The sequence below is a fragment of the Prosopis cineraria genome, unplaced genomic scaffold (assembly GCF_029017545.1).
Source record: "Prosopis cineraria cultivar Desert tree isolate PC_DT_omini unplaced genomic scaffold, ASM2901754v1 PC15, whole genome shotgun sequence".
In the NCBI taxonomy this organism is placed as follows: domain Eukaryota; kingdom Viridiplantae; phylum Streptophyta; class Magnoliopsida; order Fabales; family Fabaceae; genus Prosopis; species Prosopis cineraria.
The window spans coordinates 1,480,252-1,507,693 of record NW_026555346.1 but is presented as its reverse complement, the minus strand read 5'-3'; the positions used below and the strand labels follow the sequence as shown (position 1 = coordinate 1,507,693).

General features: G+C 34.6%; 3 protein-coding genes and 1 pseudogene across 3 annotated transcripts; 1 reads left to right on the top strand and 3 right to left on the bottom strand.

Annotated features, from left to right (window-relative positions):
- The first annotated feature begins 2,597 nt into the window (after window positions 1-2,597).
- Window positions 2,598-4,466, top strand: LOC129294731 (nascent polypeptide-associated complex subunit alpha-like protein 2; annotated as a pseudogene).
- Window positions 4,467-7,010: 2,544 nt separating this feature from the next.
- On the bottom strand, window positions 7,011-11,951 carry LOC129294688 (uncharacterized). The gene is made up of 7 exons (XM_054933149.1): window positions 11,913-11,951; window positions 11,420-11,727; window positions 11,170-11,295; window positions 9,331-10,229; window positions 8,208-8,357; window positions 7,895-8,066; window positions 7,011-7,762 (listed from the first exon to the last, which is right to left on the bottom strand). Exons 2-7 carry the CDS (start codon window positions 11,712-11,714, stop codon window positions 7,134-7,136), a joined length of 2,271 nt encoding a protein of 756 aa, XP_054789124.1. The 5' UTR covers window positions 11,715-11,727; window positions 11,913-11,951; the 3' UTR covers window positions 7,011-7,133.
- Window positions 11,952-18,019: 6,068 nt separating this feature from the next.
- LOC129294104 (heavy metal-associated isoprenylated plant protein 28) lies at window positions 18,020-19,431 on the bottom strand. Its single transcript, XM_054932236.1, has 2 exons — window positions 18,870-19,431; window positions 18,020-18,475 (listed from the first exon to the last, which is right to left on the bottom strand). Exons 1-2 carry the CDS (start codon window positions 18,994-18,996, stop codon window positions 18,189-18,191), a joined length of 414 nt encoding a protein of 137 aa, XP_054788211.1. The 5' UTR covers window positions 18,997-19,431; the 3' UTR covers window positions 18,020-18,188.
- A 2,339-nt stretch (window positions 19,432-21,770) lies between these two features.
- LOC129294717 (heavy metal-associated isoprenylated plant protein 9-like) lies at window positions 21,771-24,039 on the bottom strand. The gene is made up of 5 exons (XM_054933181.1): window positions 23,765-24,039; window positions 23,446-23,632; window positions 23,173-23,345; window positions 22,970-23,060; window positions 21,771-22,448 (listed from the first exon to the last, which is right to left on the bottom strand). The coding sequence occupies exons 1-5, from the start codon at window positions 23,783-23,785 to the stop codon at window positions 21,946-21,948; spliced, it is 975 nt and encodes a 324-aa protein (XP_054789156.1). The 5' UTR covers window positions 23,786-24,039; the 3' UTR covers window positions 21,771-21,945.
- Between the last annotated feature and the right edge of the window lie 3,403 nt (window positions 24,040-27,442).

The following is a 27,442-nucleotide window of genomic DNA, read 5'->3' as shown; positions in this document are numbered from 1 at the left end:
TTCTCTGCTGAATATTCCATTGTCCTTAACTTGAGGTTGCTGGTGTACTATGATTATGATAGTGATTGTGACTCTTTGTAAATGATCACTTATAGTTTATGAATTTCACAGTCCAGTAGCTTCTTTTGTAGTCATCTATCTTAGTGTATTTTGTTGTTATCCGTAGTGACCATTGCACTGGTTCCTTCATTGGGAGATTTATTGGTGAAAATCAAGACACTGATGAGTAGATTGGAGAAGACTATGGCCGAGATGAACCAAGCCCTTTTGAAGGTTAAGGAGCTTTGTTGCACATGAGGTTCTACCACTGGGTCTTCAAGCTCAAGGCCGATCACCACTAGTGTGTTGCAGTTCCTCAAAGTTGGCCTATGGGTGCAACTACGACATTGGAATTGATTACCAAGGCAAGATGCGGGTATAAATATAGTCTCGCGGATCCTCTGCACTTGAATGGAAATATTGTTACTACACACAAAGTCTAACATGGGATTCATTTAATCCTTTTGTTTATTGATACGGTGTGGAACAGTCAAGGTATAACATGCTCATGCAACATGATTTACTACTGTTAGGGATGTCATATGACAATCCTTTGAAAAAGTCTTGATCCACCTTTAAGCACGACTTGGATGCTTTTCAAGTGCCTTTGCCACCCTTGGACCTTGAGGACAAGGTCTATTTTATCGTGAAAGGTTATATCATGAATTGGGCCCAATTTAATAGTGGAGGCAACAAATGGACTTGTTGGGCTTTAGAGTAATGCAACTAGGCTAATAATGAGTTACTTAGCTTAGGAGTTAAGAGAACATATAGAGGGAGTAAGGGTATGGTGAGGGATATCGAGGAATTTTTGCAGAAACTATTTCTCTCCCTGTAACCATTTCCCTTCCCTTTGACTACTGCTTTTTTCTTCTTTGTTGAATATACTGTTATCTTCACCTTGAGGTTGCTGATGCACTCTGATTATGGTAGTGATTTTGACTCTTTGCAAAGGATCACTTATAGTTTATGAATTTTACAGTTGAGTAGCTCCTTTTATAGTCATTTATCTTTTTGTTGTTATTTAAGGTGACTGTTACAGAATTAATGTTCTTAAGAGAAACGGCATTATAAAAAGGATGCTTATTTTTATAAGTTTCTAAAATTATTTTAAATCAAGATAAGACAAAATAGCCCAAAACTTTTGTAAATTAAGAGCAGAATTGGTAATACATTTTTGTTTTTGGTGGAAAGCATATCTTCTTAACTCGTGAAGAATATGCTTGTTTTTCTTGTATGAGGTACTTTCTTTGTGACCTAAAAGTTAAAACAATGTATATCAGATAAATTAAAATTCCTTTATTGAAATCATTTTTATCCGTATGAAACATAGGTTGAGAAGTTTCGTTCTATGTTTTCTAAATACTTTCTATGCGTGGAAAGAAATAACATATAACTTGTCGTTCGAGATGTAATACAGCAGAATGATTCAGTCATAGTTACACTTACACACAGTGAAACCCTATAATATCCAAAAGCAAGTCACGAAAAGTTCAAACTCATCAAGGAATTCTATTGTGTAACTGTTGAGAGTAGAGCATTCGACGAGGAAATGTTGGAATCCAGAGTAATATGGGAAGACCTCAAACTTGGAGAAGTCAAGGAATTGAGACATGTAACAGTAATTTTTGAACCATCGGGGGGCCATGCCTCCACCAACATGCTCCTCTCCTTATAGCTTAATAGTGTGATTATGACACCAATACTTATTTCGATCAAGTCAATTTATAGCTTATGAGGTTGTTTTGTTGGAATTACTTGCTTTCATTTACTGCATGTAACTAAACTAAATTCTATACCCAAGACCTTCAACTTTTTAGGCCTTGACCAGTAGAATGCAACTATTCTATTCTAGAAGCCTATAAAATATTTAAGATTGCTAGTCACTTAAGGCTGATGGAAAAAATAATATGAAGTATAAGTGAATTTAAATACACATGTTAAATACTTGTTGGAAAAACTTTTCCACCTGCATGGTCTTTCTTGGCTCAATCCAAGTTGGCTAACTTATAACATGTTTTTATTTTTTATTTTTGTTATTTATATTATCTTTTTATTAGAGGCAATCCTGTTCGAAGTATTATTGAGTATTAAATATGAACATTTTTTTCAATAAAAATTCAAATATTGGTTTATCAGCTATAAGAGATTAGCTTATTCTACTAAATCAATCCCCGTTGGCAACATCTCTCTCTCTCTCTCTCTCTCTCTCTCTCTCTCTCTCATCCACGTTTTATAGTGGGTGGTTGGAAACTAAAAAAAAAAAAGTAACCAAGGTTGTTGGGCCATGCCAAATCAGCCCCTTCAGGAACGGGAAACAAATCCATCTCTGTGAGTTTTTTTTCTTGGGTTGCAAGCATAAGTTTGGAGTAACAGTGAAGGTTGGGCTATTTGAAGCCCAAATAGTTAACAGTTATGATCGATTGGATTTAGGATAGACCCAAGTGTGCCTCGAGAAGCGAAAAAAAACCGTCAAGACACGGGTAAAGACAAAACCCAAAATCTCTGAGAGAAGTGAGAGCGTGCTGTCCCTATCGACCGCCGTTTCGAAAGACGTTATGTCACCAGTTCCCGTTGTTGAGGCCGCTGCCGATGAATAGCTGCCATCGGCCGAGGAGACCCAGAAGAAGAACCATGAACCGAAGGTCCTTTTCGGCTTCCTCTCTGTTTTTCATTATCCATTTTTTAGGTTCATTTCTTGTTGTAGTCTCTCATTTTCGGGCGTCATCTATTTCTCCAGGAGGACAATGCTCCTGTCTTCGAGGATGTGAAGGACGACAACAGAGACGAAGACGAGGATGACAAGGAAGATGGTGCTCAAGGTCTTCATTTGTTACTCTTCTTTCTTTCTTTGGTCCCCCCTCCCTTTAGAAGTGTTCTGGGTTTTTATATTGTCGGTGCTTAATGCCTGTTTGTCGCTGAAGTTTCATGAATACTTACTTTTAGTAAAAAGAAAAATAACACTGGAAGTTGGTTTGTGAGTGTTCTGTGAAACTTTGATCTCATATCGGAATTGTAATCAAGCTTTTTCTTCTTTGTGTTTAGATTGTGATGAGAATTGCAACTTCGTGCACATCTGCTGATAAACGTGCTCCTCAATATATCTAATAGTTAATTTTAGGTAACTTTTTATGACGAAACGTTTCTGTCATCAGTTCTTCACTCAGCCCCAGGGTTCATTTTTTAGTTTCTCATCAACTTCGGTTTCTTGTGCTGTTGGTATTAAAAGTTTTTCCTATACAGCCATACTTTTGAGCACGGGCAGTGTTTTCATTTCGGTCTTGGCATGCCTCTATTTGCTTTATTGATAATGATTGTGCACACACTTAAAATTCCATTGGTTTTCTGATTCTTGTAGGATTCAAGATAAAGGGTAGATGATTTTGATACAAATTTATAGTTTAAGGCTATGAGCTGATGATATTCATCCGCTACTTTCCTGCCCTCATAATTTTTATGCCATTCTAAATTAGTAACGGCGTTGATGAAAGTGATATGCTCTGTATTGGCACTGCGGATAAAAGATAGCTTTGATGGATGAAAGCGCTGCATCATTGTGTTTTGTTGTTGTGTTGTGAATTTGTCGATTGCATATACTTTTTTTTAAGCCTACAGGTCTACATGGGAATTTGTTCTCCAGCAACTATTTATTATAGTTAGGATCTGATGCACACGAATTTTTTAATACTTGTCTTTGCTCTTGTTGAATGTCTTGCTGGACTTCGAGATGCAGGTGCTACTGAGGGTTCAAAGCAAAGCAGAAGTGAGATGAAGAGTTGGAAAGCCATGTTGAAGCTGGGACTGAAACCTGTTAGTGGTGTTAGCAGGGTCACAATTAAGAGAACAAAAAATGTGAGCAATTAATTTATTTGGTGCGTCAGATTCTTTTTTCATCTCAAAGCCCGATGTGTTCAAGAGTCCAAACTCAGAGACCTATGTTATATCTGGGGAAGCCAAGATAGAGGATTTGGGTTCACAGTTGCAGGCACAAGCTGCTCAGCAGTTCAGGATGCCGGATATGGGATCAGTGGTGGCAAAACCAGACGCCACTATAGGAGTTGCTGAAGGAGCACCGCCTGATGAGGAAGAGGAAGAGGTCGATGAAACAGGAGTGGAGCCTCGTGACATTGACTTGGTGATGACACAGGCTGGAGTGTCGAGAAGCAAGGCCGTCAAGGCTCTCAAGACTCACAACGGTGATAATGTTGGGGCTATCATGGAACTCACTGCTTAAACGAGGGGCTTACGCTGTATTCGTTTCTTCGGACAATTTTGCTACCAATTTACCTGGGCGCCACCCATGGTAACCTTCGATATGGTTGGTTTTACAATTTATTGTATAATTTTGTTGCGCTCTCAAAAAATGTGCTGGAAAACTTTGCACTCTCTTCGGTTTCAGGGAACGGATGGGTGTGGTTATAAAATTCTAATCAAAATAACATATATAAGAAAATGACAAGAAAAATTAATTAAAATTCTTAAAATTGAATTTATTAAAATTTTTCAATCCTTTCGTTCCTCTTGAATTTTCAAAACCCTTGGAATCAATTCTAAGTGGTATGGATAGATCATTAATCATTATACCTTTTGTGATGTAGTTTAAAAAATTAAAATAAAACTAAATTATACATTTTAAAATGTAATCCTATCTCAATGACCGTTTAAAGATCGGGATAGCTGCAGCAATTATATACAAAGAAGTTATAGTTGCTTCAAACCTTCTTGCATTTTCTTAGGCAGTAGGGCTAACCTCACAAGAGTTTGACCTAATTCAAGTTTTGATTCTTTTCATAAAAAAAATTGAATTAAACAACTTGTAGTTTGTTTTGATCTAAATATATCTTGAAGTCGAATATGACTGAATTGCTTTAGTAGAATTAGGAGATTGGTCTTGGTTTTGTCTAGCATTTCACTTTATTTTTTTTTCTTTTTTTCCTTTTTTTATCTGTGAAAAATAGTAATTTATTTTAGCATAGTAAACTCAATTAATATAATAAAATTACTTATAATTATAAAAAATTTATTACAACAACAACAATTATAACTCTATAACAATTTCCAACAACAATAAAAGAGTATTTCGGTTACAATACAAATGATTCAAATTAAACAATTTTCAACAACATTATTAAACAACATTCAATATGTTTAAAGTCTATTACACCAAGTTAGTAACAAATTTTATCAATAAAAGGATAAGATTGAAGTTGGTCAAGGTTGAAATTTTGCTTAATGTTCATGATTTTATAAGTATAAAATACAAGAAATTACTAATTATTATTATAAATTAACTTATTATAATAATAATTAATCAATTAATTATAATTACATTAAATAAATTTCTAAGACCAGACTAGATGCTTAGTTTCTTATTAAGTTCAACCTGAAAAAAGAGTTTGATTTTTCTTGTCTAGAAAAACTAGTTTTTATCCAAAACTAATATGATGGGATTTGTTTTGGGTTGGACCTAATCAAACTAGATTGAAATACTTCTACACAGCCCTATTAGGCAAGACCCTTGGCATGTTATTGATTTTAAAGGTTAAAATGTATTTTTATCTAAACTTTTTTTTTAAGAGTACTAGACACCTTGTATTAATAAATGAGATAATTTTTTCTCTAAATTATTTTTTCAATGAGCAAACCCATTATGTTAGTCAACTATTAAATTTACTATTTTCTATTGACGTGGCACTTGTGTGAGGCCCATGCACAGTGAGAGGTGAAAATTTAACAATGTTTTTGTATGTTAATTTGTCATTAAATTCTTTTTAAGAGTGTTGGGCACCTTGAAATTTTATTAAAATAAAATTTAATAATTTAAATAATATTATTTATAAATATTCATCTAAAAATTTTAAATTATTTTTTAAATACTAACAACTCAAACTAGCTTTTTCATAATTTTATAAATGACTTATCATTTTTTATATATCAATTATATTTTTAATATAGATTGGGTTTTTTAAATTTTTTAAGTCATTCTCTATTTTTTTTATTAACTAACGATCTTCTTCTAAAATATTGCATCACATCATTTAATATTTGAATATTTTGATATTTACAATTTTGTATTAGAAATAAAGAGAATTAACTTTCAAATTAACAAAAAGATCCCCCCCCATATCTTCGTTATTTTCATGTTAAGTAGCTTTTTTAGTAACATATTAATGTGACAGGCCATATTTTCTAAATAAGTATTTTTTATTAGCATGTTAGTTATAATCTATCATGTTTTTCATTTTACCTCTAACACTATAACGTATAGAGAGTATTGAATTTAGGTGATGTAATATTTTAGAAGAAGATTGTTAGTTGACAAAAATTAATTATAGAGAATGACCTAAAATTTTAAAAAATTAATTAAGATTAAAAATATGATCAATATATAAAAAATTATAACTCATCTATAAATTTCTAAAAAAAGTTTAAGCTATTAATATTTTAAAAAATAATTTATAAATTTTTGATGAATATTTATAAATGATATTATTTAAATGATTAAATATAAAAATATTTAATATTTTAGCAATATTTATTGAGTTTTATTTTAACAAAACTTTAGAATATTCAACACTCTTAAAAAAAAAGTTTAATGAAAAATTAGCTTTAAAGGACATAATTAGAATTCTACTTGTCATTATGTGTAAACCCCACACACATGTCATATTAAAAAAAAAGGACAAAGTTAACAGCTGATTAAGAAGAGTTTTTTACTCATTATAAAAATAATTCAAGAAAAAAATTACCTCAATTATTAATATAGAGAACACAATGCTCCTAAAAAAAGTTGAGAGATAAAAATACATCTTCATCCTAATTTTAAATTAATTAACCACTCACATATGGTAATACCCTTGATATTATCCACTACCACCCACGTACAGGACCATACGTCAAAGAGTCACATAAGCTCCAAAGAGGGTTCTTGACCCAGAAAAAAAGAAAAGAAAAGAAAAGAAAGAGAGAGAGAAAGAAATCCAAATAATATTTATGTCCAAAGAAACACATTCACCAGAAGCGCAAATTCGGTCATATGTATGACCACTAGACGATAGTTAAATATCTAGACCCACGAGTATTTATCTAGTCATTCATTCCTCGTTCGAAACAAGTTCCCAATCTGATGACGAGTCATGAGAATATTCTGTAACAAGCTCATTGGCAGACCTGTGATAGCAACTGGGATGGATTTCTTGATTATCCTCCAAATCCAAATCAAACTCCTCCAGAATTGACTGATTGACATCAGCGTCGGGGCCGTTAAGTGTCTCTGGATTTGCACCGTCCTTCAAACTTGGACTCTCCGATGCAAAACCGGTTCCATTCCCTGCAAAACCGGCTCCATCATGGTTTTGAGTCTTTGGACTCCCTGTCCCATCAAATGCCAATATGGGTGCCACTTCACGAGCACGATAATCCACAGAATTTGATAGGTCCTCCTGATCGGCAGTATTCATGAAAGGCCGGTTAGCCTTGTTTGTGCCAAAAGCAGTAGAATCCTGAATGAAGCTATCCACGTTTTGACTACCGTCCACTTCATGTTGTGATGCAATGGGCTCGTTTGGACCAGGAGTCAACTTTAAGTCTGCTGGTTCCGTTGAATTGGTAACATCCAAGGCAGATATAAGCTCGGCAGAATCATAACTGTTTACATCGTTTGCAGAATTCTGATCTGGGCTTAACTTATAATCAGCTTCTGTTATTGACTCCTCTCCCTTGACTAAAGCATTATCCAAGGAAGAGAAAGCAGATGGATATTAGCTTTACAAAAGTTAAAGAACTGATTAAGTTTGAAGATAATTTATCAGAATATTTAACAAATGGAACCAAGGAGATAGAAGATATTGCCGACCTCCATGCTTAGATGAATATTTCTCCACTGCAATCATTCGATTAAAGCGAGCTCTATAAATGATGGAACATAATTCAGCTTCAGCCTCAAGCCATAAATTTTTGTACAGTAGAGAACGCGATACTGGTTCATCTTCGTCATGGAAATTCTCGCTAAGAATCGTCTTCATAGCCTGTAAGAGCATGCCAAAATAATTTTTTTAATTCGAAAATAATTATAATGAAATATAGAATATTTGTTAATGTTATTTATTAAAAAGAAGAAGAAGATTAGTTAATAGTACTGCAAAACACAAAATAATATATAAATGTACCTTGGTCATGTTATTATCTGCTCTCTTCATTTCTGTGCTATCACCACTGATGAGAGAGGAATCTGAAATCGACCCACGTTCTTTTCCTTGCTCAGCATTAGCGGGCTCTGGTCCTACCTTGCTTATGCAGGGCTCTTCGACAGGTGCATTCTGTGAAAATCCTCATCATGATGACATCAAGACATTGTAATGCAAGACAATTCAAATAACCAGCATAAGTATAATAAGCAAAGCATCTACTCCTTATATTACATACTATTAAACAATATAAACTAAAATCGCAAACGTCAATAAGCCTAGGTAATTATTTGAAGCAGCACTCATGTTATGTATTCACCTCTTTCAACTATTACATGCTATGGTATGTAGTTAACACTTAACATTTCCTGTTCTTTCATACTAATAGGTAGTGATTTCTGCAACTCATCATATGCAAAACAAGTTATCTGAAAATTATTATTAAATTTAAGTTATCCGAATAAATGTATTTGGAAAGATGTGAATGATGAGCGTTTTACTCTAAAATGTGTTCAAAATAATGTTATTGGAAGCCGAAATTCAAGTTGGTCGCCAACTGCTGATGATTATATGAGATTGGAAATTGACGGGTCAAAAATTGAAAGGGGTCAAGCTAGCTGCCCCCGGGAGGTAGTCAGGAATGCTCAAGGTTTGTGGATTTCTAGATTCTGCTGTAAAATTGATACTGTCCCTCCTGTTATTGCTGAACTTTTAGGAATTCTAAAGAGTTTAGAGCTATGCTGGTATTATGGACTGAAAAATATCGATCTTTATAGTAATTGTGTTGGGACTATTAATCTCATCTCACGTGCCCAGAGTCACCACCACCGTTTTGAAGACCTCATCCTGAGAATTATTGATATGTTAAATAGGGACTGGAATGTTTCGATAAATTCTATATATAGAGACTCAAATTACCTTGCTACTAGGTCAGCTAAGCATGGGTCATCTTAAGTGATTTTTGTGTCTTCGATCACAAACCATCTTTTATAGAAGATGGTGTATGATGAAAGACTCTCCTAGATATTTGCTTGTATTTGTTTTTCTTAGTATATAGCACTATCCAGTTTCCATAAAAAAAAAAATTTAAGAAATCACATCATACCTGTTGAAGCTGAGATGATTCTCCAGCAGGATTACCAGAGTCCAACTCAGGAAAAAGACGTCTTTGTTCAGGATTCTTTAGAGCGCAAGTCCGAAGATTACTAATCACAATGTCAAGTATACTGCGATCTCGTCCATTCAGTTGAAATTCACCAGTCAAACAATGACCAAGAAGCAACTCCGACATGTTATGCATCATTTTAACCAGCATTTGGATGTCTATTTTTGGAGCCGGAGCTGATGTTTTCTCAGGTTCACCAACTATAAAAGAAGGTGAAGGCGTGCCATTTTCTGCCTCCCGAGATGAACTGCATTTCAAACATTCACTCATATCAAAACCAACATCCGTGCAGCGACATAACGAATTCAGGTTTTGAGACATGAATTTCTTTTCTTCTATAAATTGATTCCCAGCATAAGAAGGTCCATCATTCCCTACATCTGAATTGAATTCTTGAGACGCAAAGTTTGATAATGAAAACTTCGTAACATGACCTCCCAAACCTTTTTCCCGGCTGCCAACTTCATTTTCCACTTGATTTTTGTTTGAAATTTCACAAGACACGTTCACATTGTTTGCTATTTCAACGTTGAAATCTTTAGGCCCCTCAAGAGCAGAAGCAAGACACTCATCAATTTTGTCCATAAGCTCTGGATGTAAAGCCCGAGAAAAATTGGCTGCTGGAGGATTCGGAATTCGGAATCTTGCTTTGAACATTGGAATATTACAATTGGAAAGCATTGCATTATTTGATGATTTAGGTTCAAGATCTAAATGCAGGAACCGGCCTGAATTAGAGAAAACTGGGCCTTCAGTAATGGGCATGGGAGAAGCCTCCTTTCTTTTAGAAAAACTGCCACAGCGAAGAGCACCACCATCATCCGAGCGTTTAACAGATCCTGCATGCAGACATCATTGACACAAACGTCAAATTTATATATCTATAGAATCATAAAACCATGGCTCAGCCACACAGTGACAGCTCAATATATTTTGAGATGGGCGTAATTGTTGCTAGCTTAAAAGATTGATAGTTGATATCTCACTAGCCATCATGTAATGCTAATTTATTTTTCTTTACTTCTTAAGATCTAGAAGTCCCCATTCTTTACTTTCCCTCGTATTTTCTCTCGGGGATCAAAACCCATAGACACGAGCGCAACAAATTGAATTATCAGGTTGAGGCCATGTTACGAGGTTGTCTTTGAGAGAATAAAAGAAAGAGGAAAATAACAGATCTTATCACTAAAAGAGAGACGCTCATAACAGAGGATTAAATTAAAGTAACTTTAAAAGTTCGTGGCAGTGCATATTTGAACATTACTTTTGCTTACTTATAATGATATATGCTCGTAGTAATAAATAGCAGTATAATTGAAAGCAGCAGCAGCAGTCATTAATGATTATAATCCACGATTGGCAAAAGGACAACCATTTGTTTTTACAGAGGGCACAGCCACACGGACTGTAATTACTATGTATCCAAGGTACTCCTCTGTTTATATATGTAAAAGGAAAAAAATTATATGACACAGTTTAAAAAAGATTGTTTAACTACATTAATTTTGTCTACAAATAAAAGAATTGACTGTAATGCCTTTTATTAATTGTGTTAATCAAGCCTTTATTAATTATTTTTTTATTACTATAAATTATCTATAAATAAAAAACGGAGGGAGTACAGAACAGCAGCACTAACAAAACAAGCATTTAAAAATAGAACAACCGGAGGCCTTGTTATTTTCAAAAAGGAAGAAAGAAAGAAAGGAAAAGCAAATAGAACCACCGGTAACTTAAACTACAGGCCAATAAAGATAGAGGTAAACACAGCTTGGTTACCTTTGTTGAAATCAAAAAACTGATTGCACGAGCTAGGACTCTGACACGGATGCTTTATCTCGCGTGACTTGGTAATGTAGTGATTGAGAGACGGCCCATCTAATGGAGGAAATCGTGACAAGAATACTGCTCATTAGTCGGACAAGAAACAGTCGGAGGATGATATGGTTGGGGTTCAAGATCACAACACAATTTAATATTAACGCGGCAGTAATTATGATAAGCAAGCGCATTCTTACAGAAGCCAAACCTGTAGAGCTAAGACGAGGCAATTGAGAGCTCGGAGGGTCCATAAATTGAAAGCCAGAGTATCCATTACTAGAAGGCTTGTTGAAAGGCGCTGAATCCAGTTTTCTGAGCAGCTTCGAAAAGGAATCATTGCCATATGGGGAGTAATTCGAGTCGCTAGCCTCTTCAAATTCGGCTGAGTCCGCAGACGAGACTGAAACACCGTCGGCAGAAAATGGCGGCGCGAAAGCGGATATCTTCGAGGAAGATGGTGAATAATATGGCCAGCCCTTACAAGACCAAATACCATCATCCATAGCCGACGTGATCCTGAGATGATCGATTGGACAAGCCAAGAGCAGTGAAATATTGAAATAAAATTTACGCCTTCAACAAAATCACCTCACTAGCTGGAATATGTAAGGCATCCATTCCAAAAAAATCTAAAATGAAAATGACATCAGAGAATGATTGTGGAGAAAAGTGCAAAAGGCAAAAACAACTTGAAAATTTACGTGAATTCAGAACTTTTGGAGAACAGTGTCGTGACGGTGATCTCGAGCTTAGCCTCAAAAGAAGATGAATAGCTGATGTTGAATCAGTTCCTATATCAAAATATTAGATTTGATCTTAACGGAAAAGATGCCAAAAAAAAAATATACAGTTTTGATCTCCTTGATATCCGGTTGCGAATATCACTCTCAATATTCTTCTTATAAAAATACACTTTTGAATATCAATAATATTACGAGAAATTTCGTAATTCAATGTATTCAAAGAGAGTATATTTTAAACTAATTATAATTTATATTTTTATGAAATAGGTACAAAATTACATATTCAAAATAAATATTTATTTTTATTATTGAAATCAATTTCGTATCTTTTATGTAAAAATTAAATTAAAAACCATAAGTCATAAAAAATAAAAAGCAATAGAAATAATTTTAATGCTTTTTTATTTTATTTATAGTTTACCGTATAATTTAAAGTTTATCCGTCTTATTCGAAAATAATAAAATAAAGATGATATCAGATTAGTTGGTTAATAAGTCTTTAAAACCAGATTAGTGATGGAAAAAAATCTTTGAAGCAGTAACATGCGATCGAATATTTACTGAAAAATGTCTAATAGGATATTCAATATCTTCGGCAAAAAAAATATATTTAATATGAACAAATCATATATTCCTAAAAATTACATGACATGATTTAAACGAGATTTACTACTTTATTCCTTTCTAAATATATCATCCTGCAATCCTATAGAAAATATTTAACTTGCTATATCCATTATATTATAATATTATAAAAATATAGGCAAGGGTAAAGTTCTAATGCATTTATTGCAACTCTACATCTTGTGGTAACCACGCAATTCTTTTTTTTTTTTTTTTAATCCTAACGGAGAACCCGAATATTGGATCCTGGTCAGCATATCAATTGGGCAGAGGGGCCCTTCTTACCAAGCCATTCAGTTTTCTTTTCTTGGATAAGACCCAACGCATCGGTAGCACTGGAATCTGACTCTATAAATGACCTTCCTGTCACCATCATCCCACGCCATCTTCAAGTCACGTAAACACGCCGCATTACTTATGAATCCTTGCCTCTGCCGAGAGACAATCACCTTCCTCCTTTTCGTACGTGAAACCCACGACAAACTTCCCAGTTGGCTTCGAATTAGACTGCCTGCTGCTGCACTATTCCCAATCCAAGTATAAGTCCCGTCCACATTCAACTTAACCCAATCATCCTCACGCGGCATCCAACAGATAAATTCTTAGACCAGGCTATTAATTCGACTAAAAAAATAAAGATAATTAATTTGAAAGGTTGTAAATGTCTAATTCATTCTAAATAGTTCAATTTATCACAATATCAATTTTTTGTAATCTTGGGAGTGCACCTATTTTAAATCAAAATTACATAGTTAGAAGGAATATTGGGATATAACCAATAAATATCAGTTTATTTGGTAAGAAATTAATTTATAATTCACAAAGTTTTAAGATTAAATTCTATTGTTGATATGAAAATTTTGTTAGTATGCAATCTATAAATATCTTTGTGGACACTCTTTGAATATAAAGCATGCTTGACTTTGGCGAGCCCTATGATCCCTTGGATTAGAACTTTAGGCATCACGTATCTTTTTTTTCTGTTAGGTTCAATAGTATTAAATTAAACTAAATTTTCTATCAAGTTTGTTATCTATTCATGTTTTTATTGACTAAATAATTCAGTAAAGTTTGTCATCGAAGATTTAGTTCTTGAAAGTCTGTAAATTTTTCCTTTTTAAACGGAGGAAACTTACATTCTTGATTTTTTAGGCATAGCATATTGTTGTCCAATCAAGTGAGAACAAGTAAATTTTTTAGAGTATTAGCAATATTAATAATAAAAATATGTTATTAATATATAAAAAAATTACCATATATTATTTTGATTGGAAATAAGTAAAATTATATAACACTACATGCAACTCATATATTCAGTTTTATATATTCCCTCCGTTAAAAAATATAAAATATTTTTTAAAAAGTTTGATGTTAAAAAATATAAGGTATTTTTTATCTTTCAAAATATAATCATTATCTTTTTTTTTTAAGTGCCATTATTGACAGTGACTTTATATTTAGTATAAAATGTTTAATAGGAATAAATATGGAAAGATAGGATTAGTTTAAAAGTAAAAAATTACTTTATTAGACGATAAGATTCAGTTAAAAATACCTTACATTTTTGAATGGAGAAAGTATTTGATATAATCTTTTTCAATCAAATTAAAACAAGCGGATGTCAAAATATTAAAAATATCAACAAGAGAAGAGTATATCTTTGGTGGTTTAATTTCATATAAAATTTTATTTTAGCCTTTTAGTTTTATAAGATATTTTATTATTACACCATTAATTTTAGTAACAAAGGAATTTTGTGAAAAAATAAATTTCTTTTAGTGGCATGCGAATTTTAAAATCTCAAAATTAGAAAAACTTGAGACAATTACGAAAATGATATAACAAAATTCTTATAAACACACGAAGGCCCCGCATTCTGTTTTTTGGGCCTAAAAGGCTGCAAAAATTTCACGGCCTTTGCACATTTTTTGGACTCGGACGCACTTCCTATATCTTCATGATAAAAAAAAAAAAAACAAGCAAAAGAAAGAGGGAACTTCAGGTACCAGGTCTCAAAAGGCAGGAGACTGGAGTACCTGAACAAAGAACTTTAATAAAAAACCGTTTTCGGTAGAAATGAATTCTTTGTTTGTCAAATGGAGTTCGCGAAATAAATTTTTCTATTTATTTAGATTACATTGGAACTTAGAGGTTGAGGGAATTTGTTTACGTTGCCGTTTTGCCGTAGCCGACATAGAGCCCAAACAGCTAGCTAATAGATTGCCACTCCTCCCCATTTTAAATGTAGGGTTAAAGAGGGTTTTATTTCATAAACTATTGAATAAATAATATTTTAAATATAGTTGTTAAACTTTTCGGGTTGACTCTATAAATTTAATATTTTTATATTTTTAGTTTATAAAATTGTATCAATTTATTTATAAATTTAGAATTTTAGAATTAGATACAAACTTGACTAAATTCATAAGTTTAGCATTTTTATATTTTTAACTTTTAAAATCATGTCAACTAATTTATAAATTCGAATTAAATACAAATTTAATTAAACTTGTTAAACTCATTATTTTTTTTGAGTTGAGTGAGTTATGTATATACTATAAAAAATTTAGTTTATAAAAGTTATAAGATCTAATTCAAAGAAAAAAAACTTGAAATGGAAAAACTAATATTAATAAAAAAATAAAAATACTAAAAATAAGTTTTCCTATTTTAAATTTCTTATATCTTGTATATGATAATTTATTATTATAGATGGGTTTAATTTCAATTATTTATATTTTTTAATACATTTAAATTAAATTATATTATATTTTAATGGCTATTTGTTAATGGAGATAAATTTTTACAAGTTTACAGAGTTTACGATATAAGTTCATATTTCTGTCACGAGTTTACTTAAACTCTTGAGTTTAACAATCTTAATCTTGAATCTTGAATTTTTAAAATATGTAAATATTTTTTCATTTTTTAAATTTCAAGCACCTTAAACTTGTCGTTAAGTTGAAAAAAATAACCGTTATTTTTAAAATTAAGATGTATGTTATATCAACATGTAATTGATCTCACAACTATAAAAGTAATGACTAGCAAGATATCAGATGTTTTGAATTTAGAAGTTAATAAATTTTTTTATTCATTTTAAAAGTTCAAGATTCAGAATGCTATTTGTATAATAATTTAGTATTTAGAATATTCAATAACTCTTAAATATATGAGCTAGTTTGATGATTTATTTCATCTTAAATATAAGATTTTAATTCTGACAAAAAATATAAGATTTTAATTTTCTTTATCTCTTATATTTATTATTATTTTTCAAGCTACCTTTATTATATACATAAATAACAGTAACTTCCAATATAAATAATGAAAAGAATGAATATTAAAAAAATACATGTTTTCTATAAATAATTAATTTAACTATTTTTTTAACCCAAGTAAATTCTTTTTTTATCAAATCTAAGTAAATTCTAACTCCTATATTTATGAGAGAAAGGAGTAAATACTTTTTGTAGCTCTGGTCAAGTATCCGTCTATCACCTGCTGGTAAAAAAAATTTATAGACACTTCCATACGGAGGAAATAATTTTTTCCCACTAAAACGTATTTCAATAAATTCTATTGTCTTGACAGGTTTCAAAAAGCCTACTTCAGCGATTCCTCTACAGTAGACTATCCTGATTTGGGTGGTATAAATCTTATCACAGTGACCAGCACCGAAATCACACTGATCAACACTGAAACCTGGTCCGTTGAAGAGACAATGGAGATTGCACTGTTTTAAAAACTAAACCGGCTGAATGGTTCGATAATTTTCAGTCTGATTTAAAAAAAAATTATTTTAAAAGTTGAGCCGGTTTGAACCGTTTTGAATTGAGAATCGGATCGGAAACTGGAATTAAGCAGGAAACTTTATCCGGTTTTTAAAAACTGGACTGTTCAAATTTTTTTTATTTTTTATCAATTTTTTCTAAAAAATAACTATTTTTTTAATTATTTATATTATGTTGTATTATATGGCTTGTTAAATCATGATAAATTTAAGATATTTAATTTTTTTAAGTTAAATAATAATTTCATATATATTTCTTATATTTAAATTATTATATATATATATATTTTTTTTAATTTAATTATTATATTATCTGTTAGACCATTGGTTGAACATGCGAACCATGAATAGTTGATTTTTTCGATTTAATGTCTGATTGATTTTAAAAATATTGGGAGATTGAGGCACCGTATTTAATGCAAATCAGTGAGTGGTAAAAAGCAGATGCAATGTAGATTTTCTGAGATGCGTCTGTCGTGACGTACAGATTGAATGCAATTTCCCACGTTCAGAGCTTGCCGTTCTCATTCAAGACTCATATTGCAATAATTTACTTTAATCTTGAATGATAATCTTGCCTAAATATCTATTCTGAGTTTCGATGATTACTAGAATTCTAGAAATACACCATAAAGGAAGCAGAATCGGATGATGTGGATGTTAAAGCAGTGCGAAGGTTCCCGAGACCGCTAAGACTTGTTCTCCGCCGCTCCAAAAGCCGGTCCGTCACCCTTGCCACCGCCGACGTTAGTTCCCCTAGCATCTCCGTCATTTTCACCACCATTATCATCTTTCCTGCTTCGTTTCTCTTCAAATTTTAGAATTTCTCCTTCCGACTGTGTCTCCGAGTCTTATATAAGATACTTTCCGTATCTGGGTATAGTAGTCGTATTGTGTGGATTTCTGCCTGTGGATTTTGAATTTCGGGATTGCGCAATGTGTATGGATCACGAGAGGTTAGGCAAAATGGATTTGGTTGACCCCTGACACTTTCCCTATCGGCTGGTTTTTTATGCGGTATAATTGCAGCAAATATGACGAACTTTGTAGTCACGCCCTGTTTATTTGGATGAGCTTAGTTAGGGTTGAATTGTAAATTTGTAGTAAGATATATATGAATCAATTCAATCACTATCTTGTAAGGCTCTGGTGGGGTCTCATCATAACTTTTTCCAGAGCTGATCTGGCATGATCCTCCATATTGAAGATTACGGAGCAGGAGTAGCTTGGAAGTTTTGAACACAGGAGTTGCTAGATTTATGCTCTGGCTTTACCGGGCGAGGCTCTGGGTGTCTGCTTTCTAGAGAATGCCATGTGAATATGTGATGACCTCGAGTTTCCCTGCATATGCACGGAACTCAATTGCCAGCTTCATTTTGCGTTAATTGACTCTCATCCTGGTAATGCTGTTTAGATCTTAACTAGTTTAATTTCTACAGAGATAAGAGAATGTGGTTTGAAAATGAAGGTAATACATAGTCGTTTAGAAAATAACAGGGGTATTGTAGTTAGTATTTAGTTGCTGAGGGGTCAAGTCTCTTCCAAAGACTCAAAGCTGAACAAGAGAATGATAAGGATCAGCACAGTTTAATTGATGAGAGCACATTGCTTTCCTTGTAAATGAAACATCCAACATCGCACGACGAAGGAACCACCAAAGTTGCAGTAAATTATAAGGGGAAAAAGCCAGGACAAGCTAGCTCAAATGCTTAAACATCAATTATATACAAGGGGAAGAAGGAACACACTTATTCCCAGATTTACACTCATTCTAACACAAGGAACTGATCCTTCGCTCCCATTGAACATTTTTTTCTCTAGAAAGAATATGATCTAGTGAAGACCTTCTTCCAGGCTTTCAAACTCAGAGACCTAACTTTATTTAAAGCTAAAGATGACCTGAAGTCCCTGTGAGGAAGTGTTGGTGGTGGAGGTGGAGAGGATGATGGTGACAGTGAGACCTCTGACACGGCATTGTCTTCTGGGTTCCAAAAACGAGCTTCTCTTCTCTTGCTTCTCACAGTTGCTAGCACATCATATTTGTTGCAAATCCCCCATACAGTCACCTTCTGTTGACTGTAATCCACGTTTACCGAGTATATACCTAATCATCACATGAAATCGGACCGATTCGTAAGTTTTCCGTACACACACACACAATTGTAGTTTGCAAGCCAGAATTCATCATAAGATTCATGGATGCTTTATTGTAGTTTTGTGATTGAATAATCTGCTTAATAGTTAGAACTATAATGTTTTAACAAACCAGTATGATTAGTTGTTCATATGTGACAATCTCTAAGCTCGCACGAGTTTTGAAAGATGCGAGCTCGGAAAGCCCATCCAAGCCTAGACATTCGTATGGATACCCCGACCATGCATGTATAAATTGACGGTACACGACCAGAACCAGAGAAACCTATGAGTTTGTCGCATTTGTATGGAAATTAGATTCAGATAATTGTCACATTCAATGAGATTGATTGTTTAATTTTTACCTTTGAGACCGGATAAGGCCTTCTTTACTTTCTTCTCGCATCCATAAGAATAGAGAGGAACCATCATGTCAACGTACTGTACCTCCACATCATTCCTGTAAGCTGGCACAATTTGCAAGTTCGCCATTCTTACGGTTATCTAACTCTTACCATACAATTGATATACCAACAAATCAACGTTTTCAGTTGGTTCTTATGGATGAAGTGCGGACCTTATATACCAATCTCATTGTTGACGAGTCAAGACATTAGACATGGATCATGTCAAGTTCATAATCCATTAGATTATTGCAAAAAGAAACCTTACTCATCAGCAGTCTCTTTTCCTTTCATTTCCTTTACATTTTTGTTCATCGTATGCTTCATGCTTTCCCGTCCATAGCAACTATAGGTAGATTAAAGGGGATAATCACACTTCAAAAATTAAAGAAGCTGCCTTTGATTAAGGAATCTCAATGCGTGAGTCATCTATTCATTTTTTTCCACAATGGGATACGGGTGGTGACATGGATGAGTGGAAGCTGTGTCAGCAAGTCTCTGTTGGTTAACCAAAAGGAGGTACAGTGTATTCTACTTTTCATTGGGAATGGGATAGTTTTGGAGTTTGGCTCCCATGTGGCTTGTTTTCCTTATCAAAGAAGACAGCTGAATAAAAGTGTGTTTGGAACTTGAGCAATTTAATTAAATTGAGACTTGTATTACAGTCGTAGCTCTGTACAAGAACACGATCATCTATTGCTTTCAATAATGGCGTACTAGAAAAGTTTTATTATGCAGAAAGGACACTTTACACTCTAATCATCGATGCTAACGCCATGCACATGGATGTGTCCTTTCCTCTGCTTCCTGATGGAATCCACGAACAAACACAGATGAAGAACCCTATGCTTCAAACGTATAAACACGAGCAACTTTGAAACAAGTATCACACGTTAAATTGCACCCATGTTTATAATATGCAGATTCCAGACCTAACCCGGTTTCCTAAAACTTGATTCTGACCTGTGAATTTTTTAGAACTGCTCTACAACTTGATTCAGATCATCAAAAAAAAGCTTTAATGATATAAGAATTTAAACAAAACGAGTGATTTAATTTATTGTTCGGTCGAAATGACATTTTCTCACCATCAAAACTAGAGCTTTAAGTGAAGAATTATTATCATACGATGACCGATCAACCTTCGTAGAATTCTATGTAGGAATATTTTTAATCCACATTAATGAAAAAATAATCAATTTCTGCTTAAATATTAGTTAAATAGTTAATATTTGAGGTATTTAACAGATTAATCACTTTGCACTACTAAAGTAACGTTATAAATATTATTGTCTTCTTTCTCATTGTAAGCTTTTGGAGGTATTTTTGCCTTTGTTTTAGTCCATGTCAGTGAACAAAAATGATCAACGACTATTTAAATGTCAATTAAACGGTCAATATTTAAGGAATTTAATAGATTAGTTATTTTTACAAAAATTTAAATAACGTTATGAATATTTTTATCTTTTTATTTCTTTTTTAAGTCCTTGTGAGTTCAAGCTTTTTGTAAAAGAAAAAAAAAATTGTTTTATCCGAGTGCAGCACTCTGGTTTTCAGTGAAACGGTGTCTCCTCGAGATACATGAAACTTTATATATAACTGCAGTCTGGTGAAATCACTTGTATATTTAGTGTATAGTCATATGCCTTTTCGATCTAACTGTGATTGCATTTCGGTTAGTCTTGCATTCTCTGTTCGTAGCGCAGTTGTAAAATATATAACCATTTCCAACATCTATTCTAGCAGCATTTTTTTTTTAAATAAAAAAAGGCTGAAGCTAACGCTTTAACTATATATCAACAGTCAAGAAAAGGAGCTAGCTTTTGAAGTCAAGAAAGTTGTGCGATAAATCTACACCCTCCTAACATGTTCTTATCCTCGTGAATAAAGACCGATGACTCCATTTGATCATTTTCTGGGATTGGTGATTTTGGCCTGTTGCCTGCTTCGACTGTACGTGGCACCGATGCACAGTTGATGAGACAGACGTGGAGGTGGGTTAGAGGGGAGACGAACTGAGGCATGGCCGACCACTGCCATGTAAGAGAATGGGTCCCAGTGAATATGAATATTCGTGAGGTGGGATTCAGTGTCTCATCGTGACAATGGAGTCAGGTTCAGGTGTCCAGTGGCCCGTGGGACCCCATCCTGCATGTGAAGGCCACGCCTCTGATTTGTGTGAAGGAATCTCTTCATATTTCTTTTCGTGTAAAAGTGGAACGCAATGAAAAACAAATATACAGAATCAGAACAGATGAGGTACGATTGCCAATCTTATACTCACTTGTTATCCTCTTCCTTTCTCGCGTGCTGTCCATATCATGCAACTTAACTTTGCCTCATACTCCTCTGCTTCTTTTCCTTTCTCATACCAAATTGCAAATAATATATTTCTATGCGAGCTGAAATACAACAACGATAATTATAAAAAATATAAATTCGGGTATTTGAAACTCTGGAATGATTCATGATAGCATAAAATATAATCCACATAACATGCACCGAACAATCCCCAGGAGTCTTGTAATAAATGATCAATAGTAACAAATAAAAATACGTGTCAATGAATTTAAGTAAATGCTCTATGCATGCCTTGGGGACCATGAACTTGGATTCAGCCATCATATTTTTTGGCTTTGCACGTCTCTCTCTCTCTCTCTCTCTCTCTCTCTGGGATACTTCATCTTAGAATTTCATAAAACGTACCCTGTTGGTAAATTTCCCTTTTTCTTATACCTCCCGCTGGCCATCGCAGCAAGCATCCAACAGGATTAATACTAATAATATATAATTGATTTACATAATCACGCATTAATCATATCCATACATAGTAATAATAATATTTCATAAACGTATACAAGATTGATTTTCAGCATCATTACTTTAATAATATATCGTACATACATAAAAAAGAGTGACACGATATATTATATGAACTTATTGAATATGTAATTCCATTTGAGACCGTCCCCGATCAGTAACACAGCTCTAAACTTAGTTACATGCAGATTTTGAACCTTCTTCTTTGGTAACGGCTTCATGAAATGCAGCATGCATTTGGGTTTTCATCGCTGAAGAGCTGAGGAGGTGGGATTCGTTCAATCACACAGAGTGGCTGCTGGTAATAGTACATCATCCTCTTGATCCCTTCATCGTCAATCACAACCACCCCACTGTGATCTCCTCCTTCATTGTTAGCCTCTTCCTTGCTTTCTTCACCACCTTTTTCTTCTTTATTCTCACTCTTGTCTTCACCTCCTTCCTTGTTTCCCTCTTCTTCCTTATTGGGCTCCTCTGCAGGTTTCTCCTCTTCTTTCTTCTCTGTGCTCTCTTCCTTTTTCTCCTCAGGCTTTGCCTCTTCTGCTGGTTTCTCAGCTTCTTTAGGTTCTTCCTTCTTCTCTGGTTCAGGCTCTGGTTGTGGAACTATTTTGGCTTGCTTTTTGGTGCGTCTATACACATATTCCACCAGCTTGTTCGCGTCCATGGTCCCTGTCACAGTAACCTTCCCCGTGCTTGATTCTGTCGCTGCTGTTTGCACTCCTTCATTCATCAGCACACATATTTTCACTTTCATTAGAAATATAATAATGATAATATTAGACGCTCAATGATTCATATGCACTGCTTTAATTGTCTGATTCATTTAGCTCAAGCCAAATAGAATCACCGCCGCCCCTTTTTCTCTCCTTTTGGCGGTGACATTTCATGGAGGACCAAATCAAATCATGACCGACTAAATTTAATAATTACATGCCACGTCAGAGGGTGCACAGTCAGGTGCTGATCTGGCAATCTGGGTGGGTGCAGATTAAAAAGGATGGGCATGACTAAATTGAATAGTGATGATTCGTCCTTTATGAGATTCTTTTCTTTTTTTTTTTAACTGCTTTTTCAATGATCTCATCAAGTTGATCAGTCACGGTCACAAAACTGACAGTTGCCAGACCACAGCAATGCCTTGGCACCATTATCGTCTCCATTTTTAATATTTTATATTCTTCCATAAGAGGCTAAAACCAAGGACGCAGGCAAGACATTGAAATGAAGACATAAAATGGCACCTCTCATTTTGAGAATTTTCTTCTTGAGTTGCTCGGCACAGGCCTCACAGTGCATGTTTACATTAAGTTCCACGGTCACTGGTCCACTAACCTGAACAGCGACGAATTACCAGTTTTTGATTAAAATGTCTAGATATAAAAGAACTTTGATTCGAAGAACGAAAAAGAAAAATAAAATTTTAAACTTGATCAGATTCAGATACCTGAGAAGTAACGACTCGTGGTACAGGTACTCCTTCTGCTGCGGGCAATGGAGAAATAACTTTGGCTCTTCTCCTTGTTCTCTTGGTAATTTTATCACAGATTGCTTGGGGTTCCACTATCCCCTTTATGGTTACTTCATTTTTAGCCATATCAATGACCACCCCCTCAACTCCTGTTGAGCAAGATTATTAAAAGGAATAAGAATGGCTGCAAATGCACGCATCATTTCTGCAACCAAAGGGAAACAAGAGAAGGAAGACACGGTTTTGAACCTCGCATTTTCATAATAGATCTCTCAATTTTCTTGGCACATCCCACGCAATGTAAGTCCACAGACAGCACGCATGGCGATGGCGGTTTAGGCTCTTCCTTCTTCTCCTCCGCTTTCTCTTCTTTCTTCTCCTCCGCTGGCTTTTCCTCTGCTTTCTCTTCTTTCTTCTCCTCTGCCTTCGGTTGTTCCTGTCCCCCAAAAAAAGAATATATAAATGTGTGTGTGTGTGTGTGAAAAAATACACAAGTACTCAAGGCTGAAGCTAATGTGGTGGGGATATCTAGTTAGCCATTGAAACAGAATGCCAACAGAAGGCTCACCTGTTTAGCTTCCTCACCCATTGAAGTGTTCTGTTCGGGACGAGACGAGAAGATTTAGAGATACAGTCGTTGTATGGAGAGGCAGAGATATAATAAAGAAGGAGTTTGGAGGAGAATAGGTGGCCGGTGGGCGATTACTGATTAGTATATAAAGCTAATCAGAGGGATTCCTGAGCACATGCAGTGCCACCAGCTTTGCAAAGAACCTCTTGTTTTATTATTTCTTTTTGGGAATTCTTTTCATTTCTCAAGGATGAAGGTAGCGAGGGTTAGCAAATTTATAGACAGAAGAGAGATCATGGTAAGGCCAGATAGCGGGTGAGAGAGAGAAGCAGCCAACCTTTGAAAATGATAACACTTCCATCATCAACCGACTCAGAGATTTGTGTGGCAAGATGGTGAAGTGTCAATTTGTCAGGCATGCATGGCATATCGTATGTGTAAGTGTACCTGCCTACGTGGCAGCCTCCATCGTGGCCATGTATTCTGACCAGGTAATTCTAACCTTTTCTCCGGATCACTAATTGCTGTGTTATTAAGAAAATCAAAATGCACCTCCTAAGCTAAAATGACCGTCCGTAAGATTATCTATGTTAAGCGAATTAAGTGAGTCAAACATGCTTAGTGAAAACATTCAAGGAGTTGTGGATTGCTTGAAGATGAGACCAAGCGTGGATCAGATCATAAACATGGAAGTACAAGAATGTAATTTGACTGGTTACATAAAATTTTTCACTTTATGCATAAATAAGATATACCGCAGAAATGAGATATGTTCATGAACGAGAAGGTTGCCAATTAAATAAGCCAGATGTCGCGATTTTGACCGCTGATATATTGTAATTTCTTAAAACTAGATCAACCAAGTAAGCATTTTCGCATTTTCATGACCTACAATTGGGATGGATGAAACGTGAGGATCAGAGAAATCTCTTAATTCTCTCAAAAGTTGATATCCACGTGGGCTCTTGATTGCCCTTCCATCATAAAAGCTTATCTCTCTACCTGTCTTTCCCTTCCTTATGAAAATCACCCTGCCATTTCTGTCTGTCAACAAAGAAGAACACTTCAAAATAAATGCAGCAAACTTGAAGCTCTTCTCGTATTTTGTCGTGTTGTATTTGTATATCTAGCATAGTACTTCTTAACTATATTATAACTTGCCCAAAAGAAAACTTAGAATGCGTCGATACCAATCAATTCCCTATTAATTGGATACAGCGACTAAATCCTAAAAACGAAAATGTGACGATGACAAAACTCAAATAAAACACTGAACGCCATCATATCACCGAACCAAGTTACTAAACTTTGACATTCTATGGGTTGTTAAGTTTCTCCTTCAATCATAATATCAAACCAACACAGGCCCTTATGATGGAAACTTGAACCCGATTTATAGCTCATGAGAAAAACTTTTTTGACTTGATAGCTGCACATTTTTGGAACAATGCAGAAAGCAGAGCTCGAGCTTACGATGTTTATGCAGTAACACGTGGACATGACTCATCACAGTGCCCCTTCATACCCTATTTGGCTATCTAATATGTGGTTGACGATAGATCTCAACCACGAAATTTCCACAGATTAATAAATTTCCCCATCCAAACACATCTTCCACCTGATGCAAAGTCCACCCTAGAAGAAAATAGGTTGACCCCCAATAGGCTTGTCTTTTACTCTATATGTAATATTGAAAGTGTAAGAGGAGATTTTGGTCATTTGGGTGGAATTGCCTAAACATTCAAAGGAAGGCTGATGAAGGGATTCTAATCAAGGTGTGACTGGGGCCCATTCCTTTGTTAGCTAGGGCGGTTAATGAGAATCTCCATATTTGTTCAGCTTCACTTGTAAAGCAATCATATTAATTCAACTACCCCTGCCCGCTTCTTCTTCTTATTAAAAAAATAGTTTTCTTTTCTGTCCATTCACAAGATTTTGATTAGATATCTATTAATGGTATTTTGTCAATAACTATTTGCAAAGTATAACATAATGCATCTCGACATTTAGTTAATAGTAATTATAATATTCTTCCTCCGTTATGGAATGATAATTGGGACAGTTGGCTTCCTTCCATTTTGCTGAACGGTGCAATTAATTTTACGGGGTCTAAGTCATGTTCGTCAACTACTATAACAGGAAATTTCCACTTGTCCACTGGTGTGTTATTTTCCGTTGAAAAAAGAAAAAGAAAATGATTAAATATTTTTTTTTAAAAAAAGTGAGATGTAATTGACAGATAATGGACATAGTTGATTTGTAGTCATTATACTTAAATAAAAGAATAAAAATAACCATTAAGTGATCAGTTAAAAGTATCCAATAATAAAGTGGGGAAAAAAAAATCTGTATTATTACTTAAATATTAAATTGGTGCAAAAATGATCACACTATCAAATGCTTCAAACGTGCATTAATTTTAAGTGTTAAGGCTGAATGTGCTTCGAAGTTTGTGAAGATTGACCACTCTGACCATGCCATGTAAGCTGGAAAAATTTTGACCATTGCCATGTCGGAATCTTCTTCCCACAATCAATTCTTCTTCGCCTTCCTCAGCGTCCAAATCCTCCACTCTTGTCGCCGTGAAGTAGGTTCCACACCACTCCCACTCCTCTCGGCTTCATCACCCTCACCACCTCCTCCGCCGCCTTCACACTCCAGTGACCGTACTCCTTGCCGACTCTGTGTACGAACACCCCAGACACCACGACGTCCAGTAGTCATTGGGAAATAGACTCCTGTCTCCTTCCCTGCACGTCATGTACTCTCCCACTCCTTCCATTTTCGCGTTTCGTAAGGTTGATAGTGTGGTATGTTTTGATCGTTCAGGTCCCACGACCCCACCCGAACTCCTTTCTTGAGCTGTGTTACAACGGTGTTGTGGAGGATACCACGGCTGTGATTTTCAGAACTCGCCTATGAATGAAGACCGGGATGAGGGGAGTTTGAATCAAATGAAGAAGGTTTCTAAGGATCAAAGAGAGCTGGATTATGAAAAGTTGGATTTTCAGAACTCGCCTAAAAAATCCCATCTCGTTTTATCCAAGTCTTTTTCCCCTGATATTATGTATTATCTTTTCCTAATTCATCGTAGCTTTTCAAGCCTTTGTGTTCCTTTCTGGGTTTTCAATCCAACCCGGTTTATTTGGATTTACACCATGGGTTGTCGATTGTATGTTTGTTTATTGCAGATAGTGAGAGGAAGAGAAAGATGAAGAAGATGCTGGGAGACAGGTACTCCGCATTAGGAGTGTTTACGAGACGGGATGGAACGGGATCGAGACATTCCCGTCCCGTGTCCCATTCTAAAAAAAAAAAATTGAGATTGAATTTTGATCTCATATTTCGTCTCATACCGTTAAGAGTCAAGATAGGATTGGGACAAAATCGGGACGTCTTACCATCTCAATAAATGGAATAATATTGAAAAAAATCTAGATAATAATGTTCATTAAAATTTTAAATTATATAATTTATTAAGTTTAAAATCAAAACAACACAAGTATATAAATAACAATAATTTAAAATTAATTATTGAATTATATTAATCATAATTACAATAATAAATACAAGTGATCTTTATGCTATAAGATTAGTAACAACAGGTAAGTCAAACGCAACATCAAATCATTGTTCTTCTACTTTAGTGAAGATGTACTAAGTTAATTACTTTTT

Excerpts from the sequence above, each read along its gene's own strand:
- LOC129294688 (XM_054933149.1), bottom strand. The coding sequence starts at position 11,714 with ATGGATGATGGTATTTGGTCTTGTAAGGGCTGGCCATATTATTCACCA. Across the intron at positions 11,296-11,419 it reads GCCTCGTCTTAGCTCTACAG|TATTCTTGTCACGATTTCCT; the intron begins GTTTGGCTTCTG and ends ACTAATGAGCAG. Across the intron at positions 7,763-7,894 it reads ATATTCATCTAAGCATGGAG|TCAAGGGAGAGGAGTCAATA; the intron begins GTCGGCAATATC and ends ATAATGCTTTAG.
- LOC129294104 (XM_054932236.1), bottom strand. The coding sequence starts at position 18,996 with ATGGCGAACTTGCAAATTGTGCCAGCTTACAGGAATGATGTGGAGGTA. Across the intron at positions 18,476-18,869 it reads GGCCTTATCCGGTCTCAAAG|GTATATACTCGGTAAACGTG; the intron begins GTAAAAATTAAA and ends TGTGATGATTAG.
- LOC129294717 (XM_054933181.1), bottom strand. The coding sequence starts at position 23,785 with ATGGGTGAGGAAGCTAAACAG. Across the intron at positions 23,633-23,764 it reads TGGGTGAGGAAGCTAAACAG|GAACAACCGAAGGCAGAGGA; the intron begins GTGAGCCTTCTG and ends TTTGGGGGACAG. Across the intron at positions 22,449-22,969 it reads GAAAATTCTCAAAATGAGAG|GAGTGCAAACAGCAGCGACA; the intron begins GTGCCATTTTAT and ends TGATGAATGAAG.